We start from the raw sequence: 19,829 nt of genomic DNA, 5'->3' as shown, positions 1-19,829 counted from the left end.
AAACCCTGATGAGGCCCAATCAAGCCCCGGAAGTGACAGTGGAAACATGATTGGCCCTGGCACACACTAGCACGTTCGCCTTTGGCCAGACAGTGGAAACGCAGCTAATGTCTCCATCACAGTCTCCTCTACATTGACACAGAGCTGTGCACTTTAAGGAGGCTTTTTTTTTGTATTGCAGCCACAACTTAGGAGTGGACTAGCTTGTCTGTGGAAGTGTCAATGGTCTCCAATCGCTTGGGTCCATCCAACCCCAGACTGAGATGGCATATTTGGTGCCACATTAAGTGCTTGTCCTCCTTGGTACACTGCTCTTTTAAGGTGCTGCACCAGTGCTTCCTTAGATGAGGGGATCTGTTCCATTCCTCTTCCCTTCTTTGTGAACAGCGCAAGATGAGCTTGATCAACATTGAGTTGGCTGCTGGTGCATCATAGAGGAGAACTGTGGAGTGGTTCATAATAGAAATCACCTCCTCTGGAATGCTTTTTTGAGCCTTTGACAGGGCATTGAAGGCCTCTGTTGTCATGTCATCTGCAGTCCAGGTATCCCCTGCTGTCTTCTTGCCCCTGGTTGCAAATGTAGATGCTGTGTCACAGCCAGGCACGGAACACAGGAAGGGCCTTGGATTTGTCAGGACCCAGAGACTTGGCAGTCTCATGGGCAGGTATGTATCTGAAGTTCTTGCCAGTCCCAAATGCCACCCACATCTCCTCAATGTCCAGCTCTGACATATGTGTAATGGCTAGGACCACGACATCTGTGTCCACAGTGCACAGGGGGATCTTTTTAAATCCTTTGCTTGCAGAATCTGCCATATAGAGTAGCATTCTTGTATCTGCCTCTTCATGTATACAAGAGGCAATCTGATTTGATTCTTGTGCAGGCCAGTGTGCCATAACAGAAACTGATGACTTTCTTGGGTAACACTTTATTTTACAGTGTCATTGTTACATACGTTACATGAAGTTACTCCAGTAATAACTATAAATTATGCATAATTACATGCAACTAACCCTAAACTAAACCTTAATCCTAACCCTATAGTAAGTACATGTAGTTACTTAATATTACTCAATACTTAAATGTATATTTGCAGTGTAACAAAGACACCTTAAAATAAAGTGTAACCCTTTCTTGTTTTCTCATATATTCTACTGTTTACAGTCACTGTATTGTCAGGGTTAATGAACAAAAGGATTAAGCTTTTAAAACTCTATACAACATGCATACAATAGACATGATATTATAAAGTCTAGCCTAGGTTCTCAGATACTGTGATTTCCTTCTCACGTCACTGAATTGACCATTAACTATTCACCTGAACAGTTTATGATGTTTTATATGTTTTATATTCATGTGAGCAGCACGGCGTATGCGCGTGATTATTCAACCACTGTAATCAAGTTGATTATTTTAACGATGTCGTTCTGGACCTTGGATGTGGTAATTATGTTGCGTTCTCTTGGGGATCAGAAACCTCTCGGATTTCATCAAAAATGTCTTAATTTGTGTTCTGAGGATGAACGAAGGTCTTACGGGTTTGGAACGACATGTGGGTGAGTAATTAATGACAGACATTTCAGTTTTGGGTGAACTAACCCTTTAATCATTTATGAACGTATAGTCATGTTTTGTAAATCCTTAGTTCATCATTAACTAATAACTTATAAGTGATATAACTGAACATTATTATAAAGTGTTACCAAAAAATCTATTAATAAAATTAAAACAATATTATTTAATTCAGTTGAACAGACTCTTAAATATGGTCAGTATCTTTAATATGGTTTATAAGGGTGTGCAGCTTAAAAAAAAAAATTTTGCTGCATCAAATGCATAGCTGTCCTCCCCCAGTAATACATGTATTTGATCCTTTTCTGCTAAACTGGAAAAAGTAGAATGAGGTTTGAGAGGTTTTTAGTATTTCTGTGTGAAGTCACAGTGGTGAAGGTCTCTGTCTTAACCTCTCTGTCTCTAGCTCAAGTCAAGTCTCTTTTATTAAAAAAATGTCTTCCCCTCTGTTCGATTTTATACCCTGTACCTGCATGCCATATTTATTTCGCTTACAGGACCTTGACTATCCCTGCAAATTCTCACTGTTGGTGTCAAGTACTAAATTATTTATACCGGGTCCCAGATAAGTTTACCACCCAAGCTTGTGTGTGTGAGAACCTTAGTAAAAGGGCGTTGTCTTTCTGGCAGATGTTTTTTTCTAACAGATGCTGAGCTGAACAAGTGAATTCCTCCTCTGTCTCTCTCTCTTTCTCTTCCTCTCTGTTGAGTCTCTAGACATGACATCTATACCAACACTGCATATCTGCGTAGAGTACTCCCTACATTCCTAGATCACTGATATCTTTATATCTAAACACATTCCTTCAAAATGTAGTCCCACAATAACACCATAAACCATCCACAGACTGACAGTGCCTAATAATGTGTCCAAACCAGACGTCATCAGATAGAAGCTTGCAACAAGTGATAAATGTTTAAAGGGTTAGATCACCCAAAAATGAAAATTCTGTCATTAATTACTCACCCTCACGTCGTTCCAAGACTTTCATTTTTGGAATCTTTGGAATCCATCTTTGGAACACATATAAAGATCTTTTTGATGAAATTGGAGAGATTTCTGTCCCTCCATTGACTGCCTTCGCAACTGAAACTTTGACGCAGAATAAAAAAAAGTTCAGAAAGAGATCGTAAAACTAATCCAGTGATTTATTCCAAATTTCTGAAGGGACACGGTCACTTTATATGATGAACAGATTTAATGTAGTCTTTTATTCACATATAAACACTGATCAACGTACATGAACAGAAGCTCAACTGAAACTGCTTGACGCGTGAGAACAAACCTCTTCCGGAAGCTCAAATGTGCTGTGTAACACACGAGAATGAATCTCATTGGTTCTCGCACATCAAGCAAACATGTCTGAGCTTCTGTTTACCACAACTGATGTGTGAGATGATGACTGTTTATATGTGAATAAAAGCCTAAATTCAGTCTGTTCATCATATAAAGCGATCAAACCTCTTCAGAAAATTTGGACTAAACCGCTCAATTCATATGGATTAGTTTTATGACCTCTTTATGAACTTTTTGAAGCGTCAGAGTTTCAGTTGCAAAGGCAGTCAATGGAGGGACAGAAAACTCACAGATTTCATCAAAAAGATCTTCATTTGTGTTCTGAAGATGAACGAAAGACTTGCGGGTTTGGAACAACATGAGAGCGAGTAATTAATGACAGAATTTTCATTTTTGGGTGAACTAACCCTTTAAATATTTACTGCCAGTAACTGCAAGCAATGAACAACAGAACATTGACAATCGTTTTGTTTCTATTTTTGCGATTAAAACTCATTTGTTTTTGATCAATGCTCAGTTTTGAGCATCGCAAATGATGGCAGTGTACAACTCTTGCTGAAAATGAAGGACTTCAGTTTGCTTAGTCGCTGCAAATCATGTTCAGCGTGAATGTTGCATTAGGTGTTACACAGCACAGTCAACTGACTGGATACTGCACAATTCTGCACATCATCAACTAAGAGTGTAACTCATCTCACGGGTGTCCACTTAACCACTTCAGACACTGTTCCTCATAATAAAAGGGTCATATTTACAATAAGCAAAACTAACTCTCAGAAGTTTCCATTACATGCTCAGCTGAGTCTGTTTCTCCAACCATGATAGGAGAGGAAATACTGCAGAGCTTTGAGAAGGAAAGAGCAGAAGAAAGTTGGCAGAGACCTCTTTTTCCCCTCTCAATCTCTCACTTTCCCATGGCAATATTGTCATCTCTAGAATTCTCTTTGTAATTGCAGTGACAGCAGCCTCGGTCAGACAGGGACCACATTAACAGCGGGGGCTAAATTTGTGCAAATCTGCCAGGGAACACAGACTATGGTGTTGTGTTTATGTAGGATGTGTATGTTAGCTAGAAAAAGGATTGACTAAGAAAGAAAGAAAGAGATGGACAAAAGTGAGGAGAAAATGATTGGAGTTTTGTGTATGTGAGAGAGAGGGATTGTGTGTATTTGTGTTTTTGCTCTAGAGCTAATCCACGCCCCCTCACACACTTTGACGCTGATGGCTGGTGAACACACCATGGGCTATCATCAACATTGAGAGCAGGCTAACTAAAGCAATCATGGAGCTTAAGGATTCAAAAGCGTGAGTGAGAGACAGCACTGTAATGTGCCCTAAAAGTGCGTTAAACCTATACAACTTAAAATGGACCTGTCAGAGCGCAAACCCAAATGAACACTACAAAAACATAAGACCAAAAAAACAACAATAACAACAAATAGAATACTAACAAAGTAAAGATGCAATTAGCCAGTGAGTGCTTAAGTGGTTCACTTAGATTCAGAATTCAGATTTAGAGTAGTTGTTTAAGAGCTTTTCAGGAGTTGTTCACTAATCACAGTCTATCTATATTTAGATTCAGAATTCAAATGCAGTTTGGATCCTTTAGATTCAGAATTCACATTCATAGTGGCTCACGCTCACTTATATTGAGAATATACAAATGCAACTTCAACTAAGAATTCAAATTAAGAATTTAGGTTCAAAACGGTTTCCAAACCAGATTCAGAGTGGTTCTTTTAGATTTCCAATTCAGAATTACATGCAGAACTGTTCACTTTTATATACAGTCTATTTAAATTCAGAATTCATATTTAGTTTGGATCCTTTAGATTCAGAATCCAGATTCAGAGTGATTCTTTTAGATTTACAATTCAGACTCAGAATGTTTTTAGATCCAGCATTTATAATACGTTCCGAATTCACATTCAGTTTGGATCATTTAGATTCAGAATTCAGATTCTGCGTGATTATTTTACACACAAACATGCAGAGAATATACTGTGCAGATTTAGTTTCACTTGGGTTCTTTGTAGATTTTCAATTCAGAATCAGAGTGGTTCTATAATATTCAGCACATCCATGCAGGTGTGTGTAATTGGAAGTGTAGTGAGCTGCATCAGCACATTATCGGTGAAACAATTTGTCTAAGTGTTGTCAATCATAATGTGTCTATAAACTGGCATAGAATTTCTTTTCTGTATGCACTGGCTGTCCCAGCTGCACCCCAGTTGCCTTGCATTAAACCAACCCCAGAATCCGTGTGTGTGTGTGTGTGTGTGTGTGTGTGTGTGAGAGAGTGAAGTGAGAGAAGAGAAGGAAAGAGACTGCATCTGCATTCATCAGAGATTCAAAATGGCCTCCTGCAGATCCAGCTGAAAGGGGCAGAGATGTGGAGATTGAATTTCCCTCCCAATTACAGCCGCGTGGCCTCTTAGATCAGCCGTGCAGAAACATTTAATTACCAAAACCAATTACCCTTGTGGCGAATGTATCACAGTAAAACACGCAAGGACTCACACATAAGGACTAGAGGACGCTGTGTATGGGTGTACAGTGCGTGTTTGTGCAGACGTGTGTGTGCGTGAGTGTGTATATCAGTGTCCACTCAGTGTGAGATCTTGGGTCCTGTTTAAGAGCTTGTCTCGTCTCTCGTTCATCTCTGCATGACCTCTCATGTTTGCAGACTTATTAACTCTAAGAGGGTAATTCTCTCTCTCTCTCTCTCTCTCTCTCTCTCTCTCTCCTTTCCTTCCCAACAACCCCTCTTTCTCTTGCCCTTAATCTCTTTCCTTTATTTTATAGCTGACTCACCTTCTGAAGGAGATGTTCACCCCCCCAAAATTAAACTTTTGTCATGATTTACTCATTCCAAATGTCATCCGTGTCATTATACGGACGATGTAAGGAGAATTTTTTGAAGAATCTTCACACAGAAAATAATTTAAAAAAATCTACTGTAAATGACTTGGCTAACAAAGACACAAAAATTAAGTTTAAATTAAGTTATTCACTGTTCATCTGCCCATCCAGTGATCTATTAATTCAAGAATTAATCTTTAAAGTGTTCATTTTTTGGTCAAAGGAAGAAAATAAATTATACAGGTTTGGAACAACACATGGGTGAGTAAAAGATGACAGAATGTTAATTTTTAGGTGAACCATCCATTAACATCTTTCCTGTCCACTCTCTCTCTCTTACTGACCCCTTCACTCCCCTCATCTACTGTATGCTGGTCTTTCTCTCCGTCTTTCCATCCATCCCTAGGGCAGACAGGTGGGAGATCAGCTTGCTTTCTCCATTCCTTTGTATGTCTCATCTCACTTGCTCACTGCTGTGCTTTTGTCTTACGCTCTCTCACCCAGATTCAATGTCAGGTGTCACTTTCAGTGTTAAATAAGTCGTTTTCTCTCTTTTTCTCTCTTTCTCGCCTGGAGGGGATTAAGTCATCCTTCACTCTTCCCACACAGACACCTTTCAATAAAAACTCCCTTTCACTCTTATTGAAGTCAGACAAAATACCCAGCATTCCAGAAGACGAAGCAGAAAGGGTGTGTGAAAAGAAGATATCTGCAGTGGTCACGCGTGGGCAGTTATGGGGACCGCTGGCAGCTTTTGACACCCCTCTCTATTTTGCACACAGCACAGAAAAAACTGATTTCCTGAAAATTTGCCATAGGCAGCTCTTGTGATGGCACCTTAGAGTATGAGCAGGGGCACAAACAATGAGACATATATAAGCATTTAACATGAATAAATGTGTGTTGTTGTTTAACCGTGTGTTGTTGATATGAATGTGTGTTTGTATGGGTCAGGATTTGCCTCCATTGCAGGGACCAGCCAATGTTGGTTCTACAATGAAAACAGCTCAATAATCATAATAATGTCTGAATAATGAAAAAACCGTAACACTTTACAATAAGGTTCATTAGTTAAACATTAGTTAATGTATTAACTAACATGAACTAACCATGAGCAATACATTTGTTACTGTATTTACTAATCTAATCAGTTGTTCATTGTTTGTTCATGTTAGTTCACAGTGCATTAACTATGTTAACAAGATTTGAATAATGCATTAGTAAATGTTGAAGTTAACATTAACAAAGATTAATAAAGGCTGTAGAAGTGCAGCTCATTATTAGTTCATGTTGACTAATGTTGTTAACTAATGTTAACTAATGAACCTTTTTGTAAAGTGTTACCAAAACCTTTTCTCAAAATCAATTGTATGTAGATATGTATATAGTATATACATGCATATTAAAATATATGGGTAAACAAATATATATATATATATATATATATATATATATATACACACACACACACACACACATACAAACCCGATTCCAAAAAAGTTGGGACACTGTACAAATTGTGAAGAAAAAAGGAATGCAATAATTTACAAATCTCATGAACTTATATTTTATTCACAATAAAATATAGATAACATATCAAATGTTGAAAGTGAGACATTTTGAAATGTCATGCCAAATATTGGCTCATTTTGGATTTCATGAGAGCTACACATTCCAAAAAAGTTGGGACAGGTAGCAATAAGAGGCCGGAAAAGTTAAATGTACATATAAGGAACAGCTGGAGGACCAATCTGCAACTTATTAGGTCAACTGGCAACATGATTGGGTATAAAAAGAGCCTCTCAGAGTGGCAGTGTCTCTCAGAAGTCAAGATGGGCAGAGGATCACCAATTCCCCCAATGCTGCGGCGAAAAATAGTGGAGCAATATCAGAAAGGAGTTTCTCAGAGAAAAATTGCAAAGAGTTTGAAGTTATCATCATCTACAGTGCATAATTTCATCCAAAGATTCAAAGAATCTGGAACAATCTCTGTGCGTAAGGGTCAAGGCCGGAAAACCATACTGGATGCCCATGATCTTCGGGCCCTTAGACGGCACTGCATCACATAGAGGAATGCTACTGTAATGGAAATCACAACATGGGCTCAGGAATACTTCCAGAAAACACTGTCGGTGAACACAATCCACCGTGCCATTTTCTCTGGGCCAAGGCTCATTTAAAATGGACTGTGGCAAAGTGGAAAACTGTTCTGTGGTCAGATGAATCAAAATTTGAAGTTCTTTTTGGAAAACTGGGACGCCATGTCATCCGGACTAAAGAGGACAAGGACAACCCAAGTTGTTATCAGCGCTCAGTTCAGAAGCCTGGATCTCTGATGGTATGGGGTTGCATGAGTGCGTGTGGCATGGGCAGCTTACACATCTGGAAAGGCACCATCAATGCTGAAAGGTATATCCAAGTTCTAGAACAACATATGCTCCCATCCAGACGTCATCTCTTTCAGGGAAGACCTTGCATTTTCCAACATGACAATGCCAGACCACATACTGCATCAATTACAACATCATGGCTGCGTAGAAGAAGGATCCGGGTACTGAAATGGCCAGCCTGCAGTCCAGATCTTTCACCCATAGAAAACATTTGGCGCATCATAAAGAGGAAGATGCGACAAAGAAGACCTAAGACAGTTGAGCAACTAGAAGCCTGTATTAGACAAGAATGGGACAACATTCCTATTCCTAAACTTGAGCAACTTGTCTCCTCAGTCCCCAGACGTTTGCAGACTGTTATAAAAAGAATAGGGGATGCCACACAGTGGTAAACATGGCCTTGTCCCAACTTTTTTGAGATGTGTTGATGCCATGAAATTTAAAATCAACTTATTTTTCCGTTAAAATGATACATTTTCTCAGTTTAAACATTTGATATGTCATCTATGTTGTATTCTGAATAAAATATTGAAATTTGAAACTTCCACATCATTGCATTCCTTTTTTATTCACAATTTGTACAGTGTCCCAACTTTTTTGGAATTGGGTTTGTATATATATATATATATATATATATATATATATATATATATATATATAAATTTGTTTACCCATATATTTACTTTATATATAAGTATTTGGTTTGTGTGCGTGTGTGTCTTGGTAAACACTACGTTGTGGGGACAAAATGTCTTCACAAGGATGGCAATACCTTGTGGGTACATTTTTGGTCCCCATGAGGAAAACAGCTTATAAATCATACTAAATTATGTTTTTTGAAAATGTAAAAATGCAGAAAGTTTTCTTTCCCCCCATAAAACATGGAAACCCTACATGTGTCTACATATGTTTATATAAATATACATATATGTGTGAGAATATCCACTCACCTCATGTTTTCCCTTCATTCTACAGATTCTGATGTCATTTTTGTTGGATTCCCATGTCCTCTTCTGTAACAGAGGGAACTTTAGTAATGAGTGACTGTTCATTTCCAGCACAAAGTATTTGTGTATAAGCACGTGTGTGTGTGTGTGTTTCTGTTCTCACCTTGCTGTAAAACATCTCTTCTCCAACCACGTTGTCCAGCTCCACTCGGAAAAGGTCATCTCTGACACATAAGCACAGTGAGAGAGAAAGAGCGAGAGACTGTGAACCAACACCAAAGCAGTAACACAACACTGAAAAATAATTCTTTTCTTAATTAGAAAGTAAGAATTAATATTTAAATATCTTAAAAAATGAAATACATTTACTATTACCTCATATACCACAATTAGATTTACACTTAAAACAGGAAAAAAAACTAAAACATTTAATGAGATGTATGCTTAAAACAAGAAAAATAAACCTCACATCAAGATCAAACATCATTTTTTTGCAGTGATCAAATAACTTAAATCCAAAGACCTCAACCTTACACACTGAAGCATAATGTGTATTCTTTAAATGTTTAACAAATTGATATTACATTCATATTCCTACATGAATTCACCCAGATCCGCAGTCAAACACTCAAACGATTCACCACAGCCCGTCCTACATAATCACGATTCTTTGCATTATGATATGCCTGATTTCCCCTCCATAATTCATAACCCACCCCCACACTGCATGCATGTTGCATGCATCTCCTCATCTTGAACACAGCATCCAGTGCATTGGCACTTCCTGCAAGCACTTTAATAATCTTTCTATAACCTTGTGGCATCTATTAAAGTCTCAATGAATCTGATCTCTTTTAATCATGGCGTGCTGGGTGTTATAGAGTACCGTGGTTTATGCCTGAATATTGATCAAGGACTAAGAGCTGCCATGCGGCCCGAAGAGAGAGCTGGAGAATTTCAAATCTTGTGAGTCTCTCACTCTCTCTTTTTCCTTCTGAAATGTTGTAATCTGTGAATTTGCCAAGCTCACAGACTAGCCATGTTATTGCAGTAGTATTGATCTTATCTTTCACAGACTTCCATCTGCATCACTGCTCTGTGGACACATCAACAAAAATGTAGACTGTGTGTGTATATGTGTGTTCTTGAAGAGAGTCCGATGAGACGGACTATAAATTATTCAGTCCCTCTCTGTGTGGTTTGTTAAAATGAATCCCCCTTGGCCATTCCCTCTTTGAGCAGGGCGGCCCCTAAGTGCCCTGGTTAAAATTATCATACACTTACACAGTGCTTGCCTTATTTAGAGAGCACAAACTTTAAGCAGACAGAATAATGCAAGCAGTAAAGCAAAGCAAGAGGTCTGTTTGGAGTTCAACAGTACTGTCACATTTAAATGAATATAAAAACAGGCTTTATAGTTACACAAGGTTACCAAACAAAACAGATGGTTTGGACAAAACATGCAGACCATTGGCAAGAACAGAACAGACAGGGGCCAGTAAAAACTCTTTTTCAGTCCCTTTGTTTGTATCTTTTCTGCTCTTGGTCTCTTTCTTTATCTTGTACACAAACTCTACTTTGTATTTTCTTTCAAAATTTCAATGCAAGTAACTCAACTTGTATAGTGTGCTATGGAGATAAGTAGGTTTCCATCTACTTATTGTTATGTGAATTTAGAGACATCACATAAAAATGCTGGGTAGAAAAATCAGGCAGCAAACAGGATACAGAATTTTGAATTTGAAGGAAGGAAGTAGAATTCAAATTCAAAACTAGCAAATTATGTCAAGACAAATTTTGATTGTTGGCTTAAAGACTTGTTCAATGGTTTTGAAAATATGTATGTATGTATGGATGGATGGATGGATGGGTGGAAAGGTGGGTGGATGGATGGATGGATGTGGATGGGTGGAAGGGTGGGTGGATGGATGGATGGATGGATGGATGGTGGATGGATGGATGGAGGATGGGTGGGTGGGTGGGTGTTTGGATGGATGGAGGATGGGTGGGTGGATGGATGGAGGATGGATGATGGATGGAGGATGGATGGAGGATGGGTGGATGGATGGATGGGTGGACAGACAGAATAAAGCCTTGTTCAATGGTTTTGAAAATACGGATGGATGGATGGGTGGTGGATGGATGGATGGATGGGTGGGTGGGTCGATGGACGGATGGACAGACAGAGTAAAGCCTTGTTCAATGGTTTTGAAAATACGGATGGATGGATGAATGGATGGACGGACAGACAGTGTTGAATTTATTCAAACTGCAATTCAGTAAATTCCTCTTCCTTTCATTCCAATTCGACTTCCTGCCTGATGTGGCCAATTCATTAAAAATTCATACTTGGCAAGGAAGACGATTCTTCAATTGTGAATTTTGCACAACCCTAGCAATAAACTGAACAATTCAGAATTTTCTGAGTTTTTACTTTCCAAGAGATCAGAACTGCAATTTTCACCTGGCAGATAAAATATAAAACCCAAGTCATATCTAGAGACCAGAATATCAGAGACCTGGCATGGGTTTAGCCAGTAAGCAACCATCCAGTATATCTTACATGGCAATGTCGCATAGCAATGCATTGTCATTTTCTTTAGAAAAATTAAAAATCTAGTTCTTTTTCTTACCCTCTATCCTTCTTTAGCTTTCCCTATTTGATTTCATCTCACTCTATCTATCTATCTATCTATCTATCTTCTCTCTCTGGTAGATTGCCTGAATGACGAAGTGCCTTTGGCCACCTTTACTGTATTATTATATTACATTACATTTATGCATTTGGCAGACACTTATCCAAAGCGACTTACATTGCATTCATTGTATATTTTATCAGTTCATGCAGGACTGCTGAGAGATGTATTATGCAGTACTGTGTGTTTGGTACAATACTATGCCCTTATTCAGTGCTACAAATTTATGACCACACTGACGAGCAAAAAGGGCCTGAGAGACGCAGGATCTCTCATGGGGGGCCTGACTATATTTAACACATAGGAGACAGCTAAAAGAGTAAGTGTGTCTGTCAATTGCAGCACTACGGGAGACACAGGAGGTCTCACACCATTCGTCCCATGCCCCACGGCATCTGTGTGGCAGCCCTGATGGCAGCTGAGTCCTTCATTTCTCTGCACCAGTAGAGGCTGTACGTCAGTCAGGCGGTGTTTCCATGACCTCAGAGGTCAGCCGGAACCTGTCCTGCACGGTTAGTGACAGGTTTGAGGGTAGAATGTGTTGAGTTTCACTCCTGAGCTTAATTGAAAGACTTGACCTCTCAATGAGGTCAAACACAACGAGGTGGCTGAGGCTTGATTTAATGTGACTTAACCAGGTCGCCGCTGGCAATCTAAGTCGCCCTCCTCTAGTTACTCGGAATGTTAATTATTTATACAGATCACAAAAGAAACACCTCATTTGTCTTATAGGTGTATTTATTTATGGCTTTTCCCCCAAGTCTGAGGCTAGTTTGCAGTCACTTGCGTGGGAGTTGAGAAATTTCTGGAGGAAACCAAGCGTGTTTAAAAAAAAAAAAAAAAAAAAAAAAAAAACTTCTGTCCTCTCATCCTTGACCAGGTGTTGCAAGGTAATACTTTGAAGGGGTTGAGAGGCTGGCCGCTTTCTTGGGGCACGGTCTTGAGCGGTTATGCTAATGCTAACAGGATTTAACCCGTCTGCACCTCTTATCACACTTGAGCACGCCGTTTCAGACTTTATTCAGTCAATCCAGGACGTCTATATCCTTGACTTGAAACTTCACTGACTCTCTCTCCCGCTCTCCTACACAGCATTGCCTCCTTTTTATTTCACTCGGTGTTGCCGTTATTATTGAATGCTCCCTTTCGAGTCATCGGCTAAATAAATCTCCTTTTCCACAGAGGTCATTTTCTGTTGGCTACGGCAAACACCTCCATTTACTTCAGACACTGATAGGTACATAAAGTTTGCTGACTGCACACAGCGGGGCTTGAATTTCATCGAATTACGCCGGACACAGTGGTTCCAAGTTGGAAATTGTATGCGAAACGGTTGCTCAGTTCTGAGTTGAGCTTCTTTAGGCCAAAGACTTCTGGCCTTTTTAATGAGAGACTCTAGTCTGGGCATCTAAAGTCATATGGCGCTTTGTGATATATTTATTTTTGAGGTTTAATTTTTGACACGGTCGAGCGGGCAGGTCATTTCCTGACACGGTATGAGGGACTTTATTAGAGTATGATGCCTCCCTCCTGGACCCCTACGAATTTTGGTAACTATCACCATATGTTTGAACTCTCCCAATGGACGTGCCAACCATTTTTGGGAAGTATGCTGCAAAAATTGACAAAAACAGCTTATTTTTCTAAAGAGCCAAACCTAATGAAGTTTTATTTTTGTTTATATACTCCTAACCCCGGTAGGCAAAAAAAAAAAAAAAAAAAAAATGCAAGAAAGCAAAAACATCATTGACCCTGTGACCTCTTTAAAGCCCCAAAATGGCCTAAAATCCTAAAAAAAACTACAGGTGTCCAAGATATACATTTACAACCCAGTACCACCACAATGAGAAACACATTATGTTTTTCTTAAAGGGACAGTTCACTCAAATTAATTTTGTCATCATTTACATTTAGTCTCATGTCATTCCAAACCTGTATGAATTTTTTTTCCTGAGGCTTACCAAAACTATTTTGAAAAAGATTTGATACCTTAAATTATTACTTGAAATGTTCAAACAACTATGATTTTATAATTCATAATATAAAGTAAATTAATTTAAAAAATAAAAATAAAATAAAAAACAAATAAATAAAACCAAAATTATTATCATGTGACATTATCACACACAAAAAAGATATTTTTAAGAACGTTTCAACTGTTTCTGTCCATACAATGAAAGTCAATGGGGTTGAAAACAATCATTTTAAAAAATATCTTCTTTTGTGTTTTACAGAAGAAAGAAAGCCATACAGGTTTGGAACAAATGCTGGCAGAATGTTAATTTTTAAATGAATTATCCCTATAAATAGCTTTGAAAGCTGTTTAATTACCATCTACAAGAAGCAGCAATTCAGACTCTTGATCTCAAAAGAGATTGTTTTTGAATGTCACATAATTTACTTAAACACACATCTCCATGCAGGTAATTACAGATGCCGATGTAACAATAATTACAGGGTACGCCCATGCTAATCAGCATTATTTCACACCCTACCTGGCTCCGATGTAAAGTGTACGGTTGACCTGCAGAATCCTCTGAATGTGTAAGGGTTCCTGTCTGAGAGATGAGCGATGGGGCCGTCCGAGAAACACAGGATGCCTTCTTACCACTAAGGGAAAAAGAGGTAGAAGAGACAGTGAATGATAAAGGGAAAGGGTTGACAGAGGGTTGTATCATCTTTTCATTGCACTTTTGGGTGTGAGTGAGGTGATCCGTTAAGGCGAGAGGCGTTCGATCACTTGCGAGTCACACTTGAGATAAAAATGTTGACAGCTGCCTGTGGTTGCTCTTCAGTGGTTTTCACAGATAAAGTCTGTCTTCATCATATTTTCAGCCTAGTCGAGTAGTGTTGTTACCAGAGACGTAAAATGTACTGAGGAATTGTACTAATCCTAAAACCTGTTACCTGAAATATTTAAACTTAAAATTCATCAAATTATCAAATAACTATCTGGTTTTATATTTGAATGCAAGCAAGCTGTATCTGGAAGTAGGAAAGCATCTAAAATGTAAATTAATGAAAAACTATAAATAAATAAATAAATAAATAAATAAACAAACAAACAAACAAACAAACAAACAAACAAACATAAAATTGGCATTATTAGCATGTCATTCTTCTTTCTTTACATGAAAATATATAGCTGCTTTAATCTTTTAGGAACTATCCTGAAACCTGTTACCTTAAACTGTTACTTGAAATGTTTCAACTTTAAATTCATCAAAATATCAAAAAACTATATGATTTTATAGTTGCTTGATATCTGAATGTAGTCCAGAAGAAAGAAAGCAAGGCAAGATCAGGGATAAAATAAAACAAAATTATGTAAAATTAGAATAAATAAAGTAAAATTAAATAAAAAAAGTACATAAATGTGTATGAAAAATAATAAAGCAAACCTTTATCATCATTATAATTTAAATCTTCTTTCTTAACATGAAAATATATAGCTGAATAGGGCTGTTGATTAAACACGTTGAATAGATTAATTACAGTGAAAAATAACGTGTTAAAATTAATAACGCATTTAACGCACTTACCCCATCTGACATTTCATACAGTTGATTGATGATGAAAATGATGCAGAGCAACAACTCACTGCATGATGGAGCCTATAGAATGTAGTTAGAATAAATTCAATATATGGGGCAAAAATGCCTGTTTTGAGTTTTTGTCCCATATTTACATAATATGATATAGTTAAGCTATATCACACGAGCAACGAGTGCAATATCACACGAGTGCTGCTTTTTTTTTTTTTTTTGTCCAGAGTAGCATGAGCGCAAATGAGATACTGATTTTATACAACAAATAAGATGTTAATATTGTGTTATTTTTGACACAATATTGTCTGTTTTGCTCAATTTTGTCAACAAAAATATGAAGACAAAGCAGAACTGTTCATCTCCATGCAACACACAGCGGCATTTCATTTCTGAACCTGCGTTTTGAACAAATTCTATGTTGAATCAAATAAAATATTTCTTGCTGAAGCTACTTTTTGTACATGTCTATTTGATGCTTTAAACAATAATAATGACTTTAAAGTATCTTTTGGGAGTAATTTCTCAGCCAAATTAGATTAATTAATCTCCACATCATGTAAATAATAAGATTAAAAATTTTAATCGCTTGACAGCCCTAAGCTGAATTGATCTTTTAGGAAGAGGGTACCTAGTTCTCGATCATAACGGTGAAGTCACATTTATCGTTTGCTATGAAATCACTATAGTAATGAAATACAATTACTCAAGTACTTTACACCCCTGTTTCTTACTCCTGTCCTGTATCTGTTCCTCTCTCATTATGTGATAACACCCTCCCTGGAGCTTCCCGCAGCTCCTTGTCTCTTTATTACTCTGAGCGTTATAAACCCCCTTGCTATTCTCATCTTTCACCTTAGACAGATCTGAATGATTTAAGCTAGGATGCATGGAATCAATATTATTGACGTGTGATCAATCACATGCCTGCTCTGCATAAGAAAGTGAAAGCTGAGAGCCTGACAGCACAGACGGGATCCAACCCTGATCCTGACTGACTGCATGTGAAATGGAGACATCGTTACCTTCAGTGGGGATGAAGTTCAGAGGTCCCGGTTCCTCAGGGAAGACCGCACACACCAACCGCAGGAGCCAGAAGAGCCCGATGAAAGGTTTGGCCACAGTCGTCATGGTAGCGGAGCTCCGGCACTATGAAAGGAACATGCAGGAAAGAGTCAGGTGAGGTGGTGATCTAGCAAGATTTCTGGTCACATTCTCTTAGTGAACAAAACTAGCACTCTAATAGACTCTAAAGCATCTCTATCATCACCCCAGAGATTAACATCAGCAATTAAGTCATTCACCAATAGAATTTGTGTCAGTCAGCCATAATGGTCCATCCGATGTTGGTGTGTCACAGAGCTGTCATCAAAGACACAGGACCCAGGACTGAACTGCCCGGACGTCTAACAAAAGGGCTTCACACTGAGCCAGAAATGGGGAGGGGGTCAAAGCATGTGTGAGTGAGAGGCTCTGTTTAAAAACCTAGAGCTGCCCTGCTGCCTACTGCCTACATAGGCAGCATCTTAACTGAAATGGACATAGAAATGATGGATTTGAAATGCTATACATGGGAAGTATCCTATAGGGATTTTAAAAAGTGTTTTGTGAAAGAGTTATAAGCTATGAACCAAATCAATCAGCTATGAGTTGAATCACAACATTACAAACTTTGATTTGAAGCAAAAAAGTATTTGAAAATTGAATAAGACAAAGGTAAAAGATTAGGTACTTAACGCCTTTAATAACAGACAGACCTAGAATGTCATGAAGCATTGCAAAAGACAATCAAATTAAAACGACAAATGAATATAAAACTATGAAGTGCTCTTTTGGCATGATTTGATTGTCATAATTCTCTGATTGGTGGAGAAGAATCATGGGTAATGTAGTTTTTCACCAGGAATTCTGCTGTTAAAACATGATTATTTAAAAAAAAAAAAAAAAGTTTAAATAATGCTTCAACAAAAGCATAAACCATGGATAAACAACCTTGTAGCTCACAGTAGTTTTGTTTTTAAAGGCTTATAAATTAGTGTTCAAAATCAGTTTTTTTTATGGAAAAAATGAATTGGATTTTTACTTCCAGAACCCGACTGTTGCACACTATAGAGTTTGGTGTTACCACATGTTGTTAAGCTAACCAGGGTTGCCAGGTTTCACAGCAAAACAAGCCCAATTGCGCTTCATCGCATTTCCCAGATAAAATTTGCATTCCAGGAGCTAAACATCATGTTATTTGGTGTCGCTTCAACCCGCGAACATGAAAAACAACCCGCGGCAACAGTGTTAAAGTAGCCAAATTCCAAGGGAAAAACATAGACTTGGCAACGCTGAAGCTAACAATGACATAATCCGAAAATAATCATAAAAAATACAGCACACACCAAAAATTGGTAAAATAGTCCATTTTGATTTGATTTAACAATAAACCTATTTTCATTCAGAGCTGAGAAGTGTCAATAAAAATCTACATTACTTGACTGACCATCATCTTGTCTGTTTCTTCACCTGACACAATGCATTCTGGGATTGCGATGCCACATTTACATTTACGCATTTGGCAGATGTTTTTATCTACTGCATTGAAAACAAAAACAAACTTGTACACATATAATTATACACACATATAATGCCTACTGTCGGTACTGTCACCAATTTTTTTTATTACAAAGCTTGTGTGTGCCTGCATATGTAGGCGCTTGAAAAGTTACCACAAGTAGAGATGGACTTTTAAATTGGATCCCTGAAAATAGGCAGGTATTAAATTTTTTCAGAACTTCTGCACTCTTGAAAAAAAGATGTCAGAATGAGAGAAGATGTGATGGAAACACAAATGTCACTCAAATTAAAGTGCAATGCAATCTATGTGGAAAATTACCTCTGCACTTCAGAGAGGCACAGAGAAGCTCTAGAGAACTGTCACAATAGTATTGTCGGTAATAGTCTAACATAATGGTACTGTCTGAAAAAGGGATTTCAATGGACAGATGATACATGTATGATTGTGTGTATCGTTTACTGGTTTGAGAGACACCAGCACCTTTTTAATAGGTCGAAAAAACATGAGTAAAATTGATGTATCTAGTCGATACACACTTCAATCGTCAACCAAGAAAATTGCCGTAAAATCCTTCCTGTTGTTCCAAACCTGTATGACTTTCCTTCTTCTGTGAAACACAAGAGAAGGTACTTTAAAAAAAAAAATTCACTGTTTTTGTCCACACAAGGAAAGCCATAAGGGTCCAAAATATCATTGGAAACCTTTGACTTTCATTGTTTGGGGGTGGATGTACTTAAACGACATGAGGCTGAACAAATAATGAGAGAATTTTGATTTTTGAGTGAAATATCCCTTTTAAACTTCAATAATTATCTACTGGGCTTTGATTAAGTCAAAGGAACAGATTACAAAAAATTTAACAATTTGACAGAACATAACAGAAAGCCATTCTGAAGAGAATATAAAGGGGCAATAACAGAAAACCAGAATTTATGAAAAGACACAGCATGCTTTTCATACCTAATGAATGTTCTGTACAATGAACTGTTGTATTTGTACAAAAGAACGGCTGGAAAACCTGGGAAATTACAAGCCCAGTTGTCATGTGTTTCTGATATATTTTCCACCGTGGTCAGTAGTTTAAATAGCATGAAACTCAATATAAGAATGAATAGTGCTCAGCTATCTCTCTGCTTGAGTGTTAACAAGCTGAGAACATTTGCTTTGAAACTTTAGTGGAAATGCAGTTTGTTACAGTCACAGTGCAAACATAAACAAATCAGCGTCAGTTGAGCTTTTCGGCTCCGCAGCGCTAAGACGACACGTACATGTATTAATATCTGACAGCCTCAATTTCTTTATTCAAAAAAACCCCTTCTCATTTTCCTGTGGCTAAGCACCAACTGAGTTACACAATGCAAAACAGCCAGCTCTCATTTGTCAAAGCGTGGCCTTGCTGTCCAAAACGCACACATGTACATGTACGCACACAACTACATCCATTGTGAGCCTATTTCTATAGTGAAATGACTTGTGACGTTTTATCAGGGCTAACTATCTTTCCAGGACATTTCTAGAATTCCTCCTATTGAAGTCTGAACAAGGCCGCCCCACACACTAATAGTTCAACACCCAATGCAGCAAATTATGTTCAACAATAGGCTTACATGAAGGAGAAGAAAAAGAGAAAATGAAGTGAGGCCAATTTGGGAATGGAGGCAGACGGAAAAGGATAGCTAAAACTAGAAGACGCTGCCATAAGTCGGTATCAGTGATTCTATTGTCTTGCTACAATTAATCATTTACGAGTATGCGCCAGGCCTCACGCATTTAATTAGCATAATTAGAAACTCTGAGCTATAGAGTTTCAGGGGACGGCAAGCTAAACAGATGCAGAGGGGGTGAAGTAAATACAAGCTTGGATATAACTTACACCATCCCACTTTTAATTATGGCAAATGTTTTGTGGCAGAGTTTATTCAGATAACATGATTGGTCCATTTACGTCATACTAAC

General features: G+C 38.0%; 1 protein-coding gene across 2 annotated transcripts in view; it reads right to left on the bottom strand.

Moving 5' to 3' along the window:
• Window positions 1-19,829, bottom strand: part of sema6bb (sema domain, transmembrane domain (TM), and cytoplasmic domain, (semaphorin) 6Bb) — a 143,133-nt gene that overhangs the window by 54,330 nt on the left and 68,974 nt on the right. For both annotated transcript variants that reach the window (XM_051903292.1, XM_051903291.1), the window contains 4 exons: window positions 16,336-16,459; window positions 14,261-14,375; window positions 9,233-9,293; window positions 9,073-9,135 (listed from right to left, as the gene is read on the bottom strand). In XM_051903292.1, the coding sequence (XP_051759252.1) occupies window positions 9,073-9,135; window positions 9,233-9,293; window positions 14,261-14,375; window positions 16,336-16,441 (345 nt within the window). In that variant the 5' untranslated portion in view covers window positions 16,442-16,459. The remainder of the gene's footprint in view (window positions 1-9,072; window positions 9,136-9,232; window positions 9,294-14,260; window positions 14,376-16,335; window positions 16,460-19,829) is intronic.

This window comes from Ctenopharyngodon idella, chromosome 8 (genome assembly GCF_019924925.1).
Source record: "Ctenopharyngodon idella isolate HZGC_01 chromosome 8, HZGC01, whole genome shotgun sequence".
Taxonomy (NCBI): Eukaryota; Metazoa; Chordata; class Actinopteri; order Cypriniformes; family Xenocyprididae; genus Ctenopharyngodon; species Ctenopharyngodon idella.
This window is presented reverse-complemented; position numbering and strand designations above follow the sequence as displayed.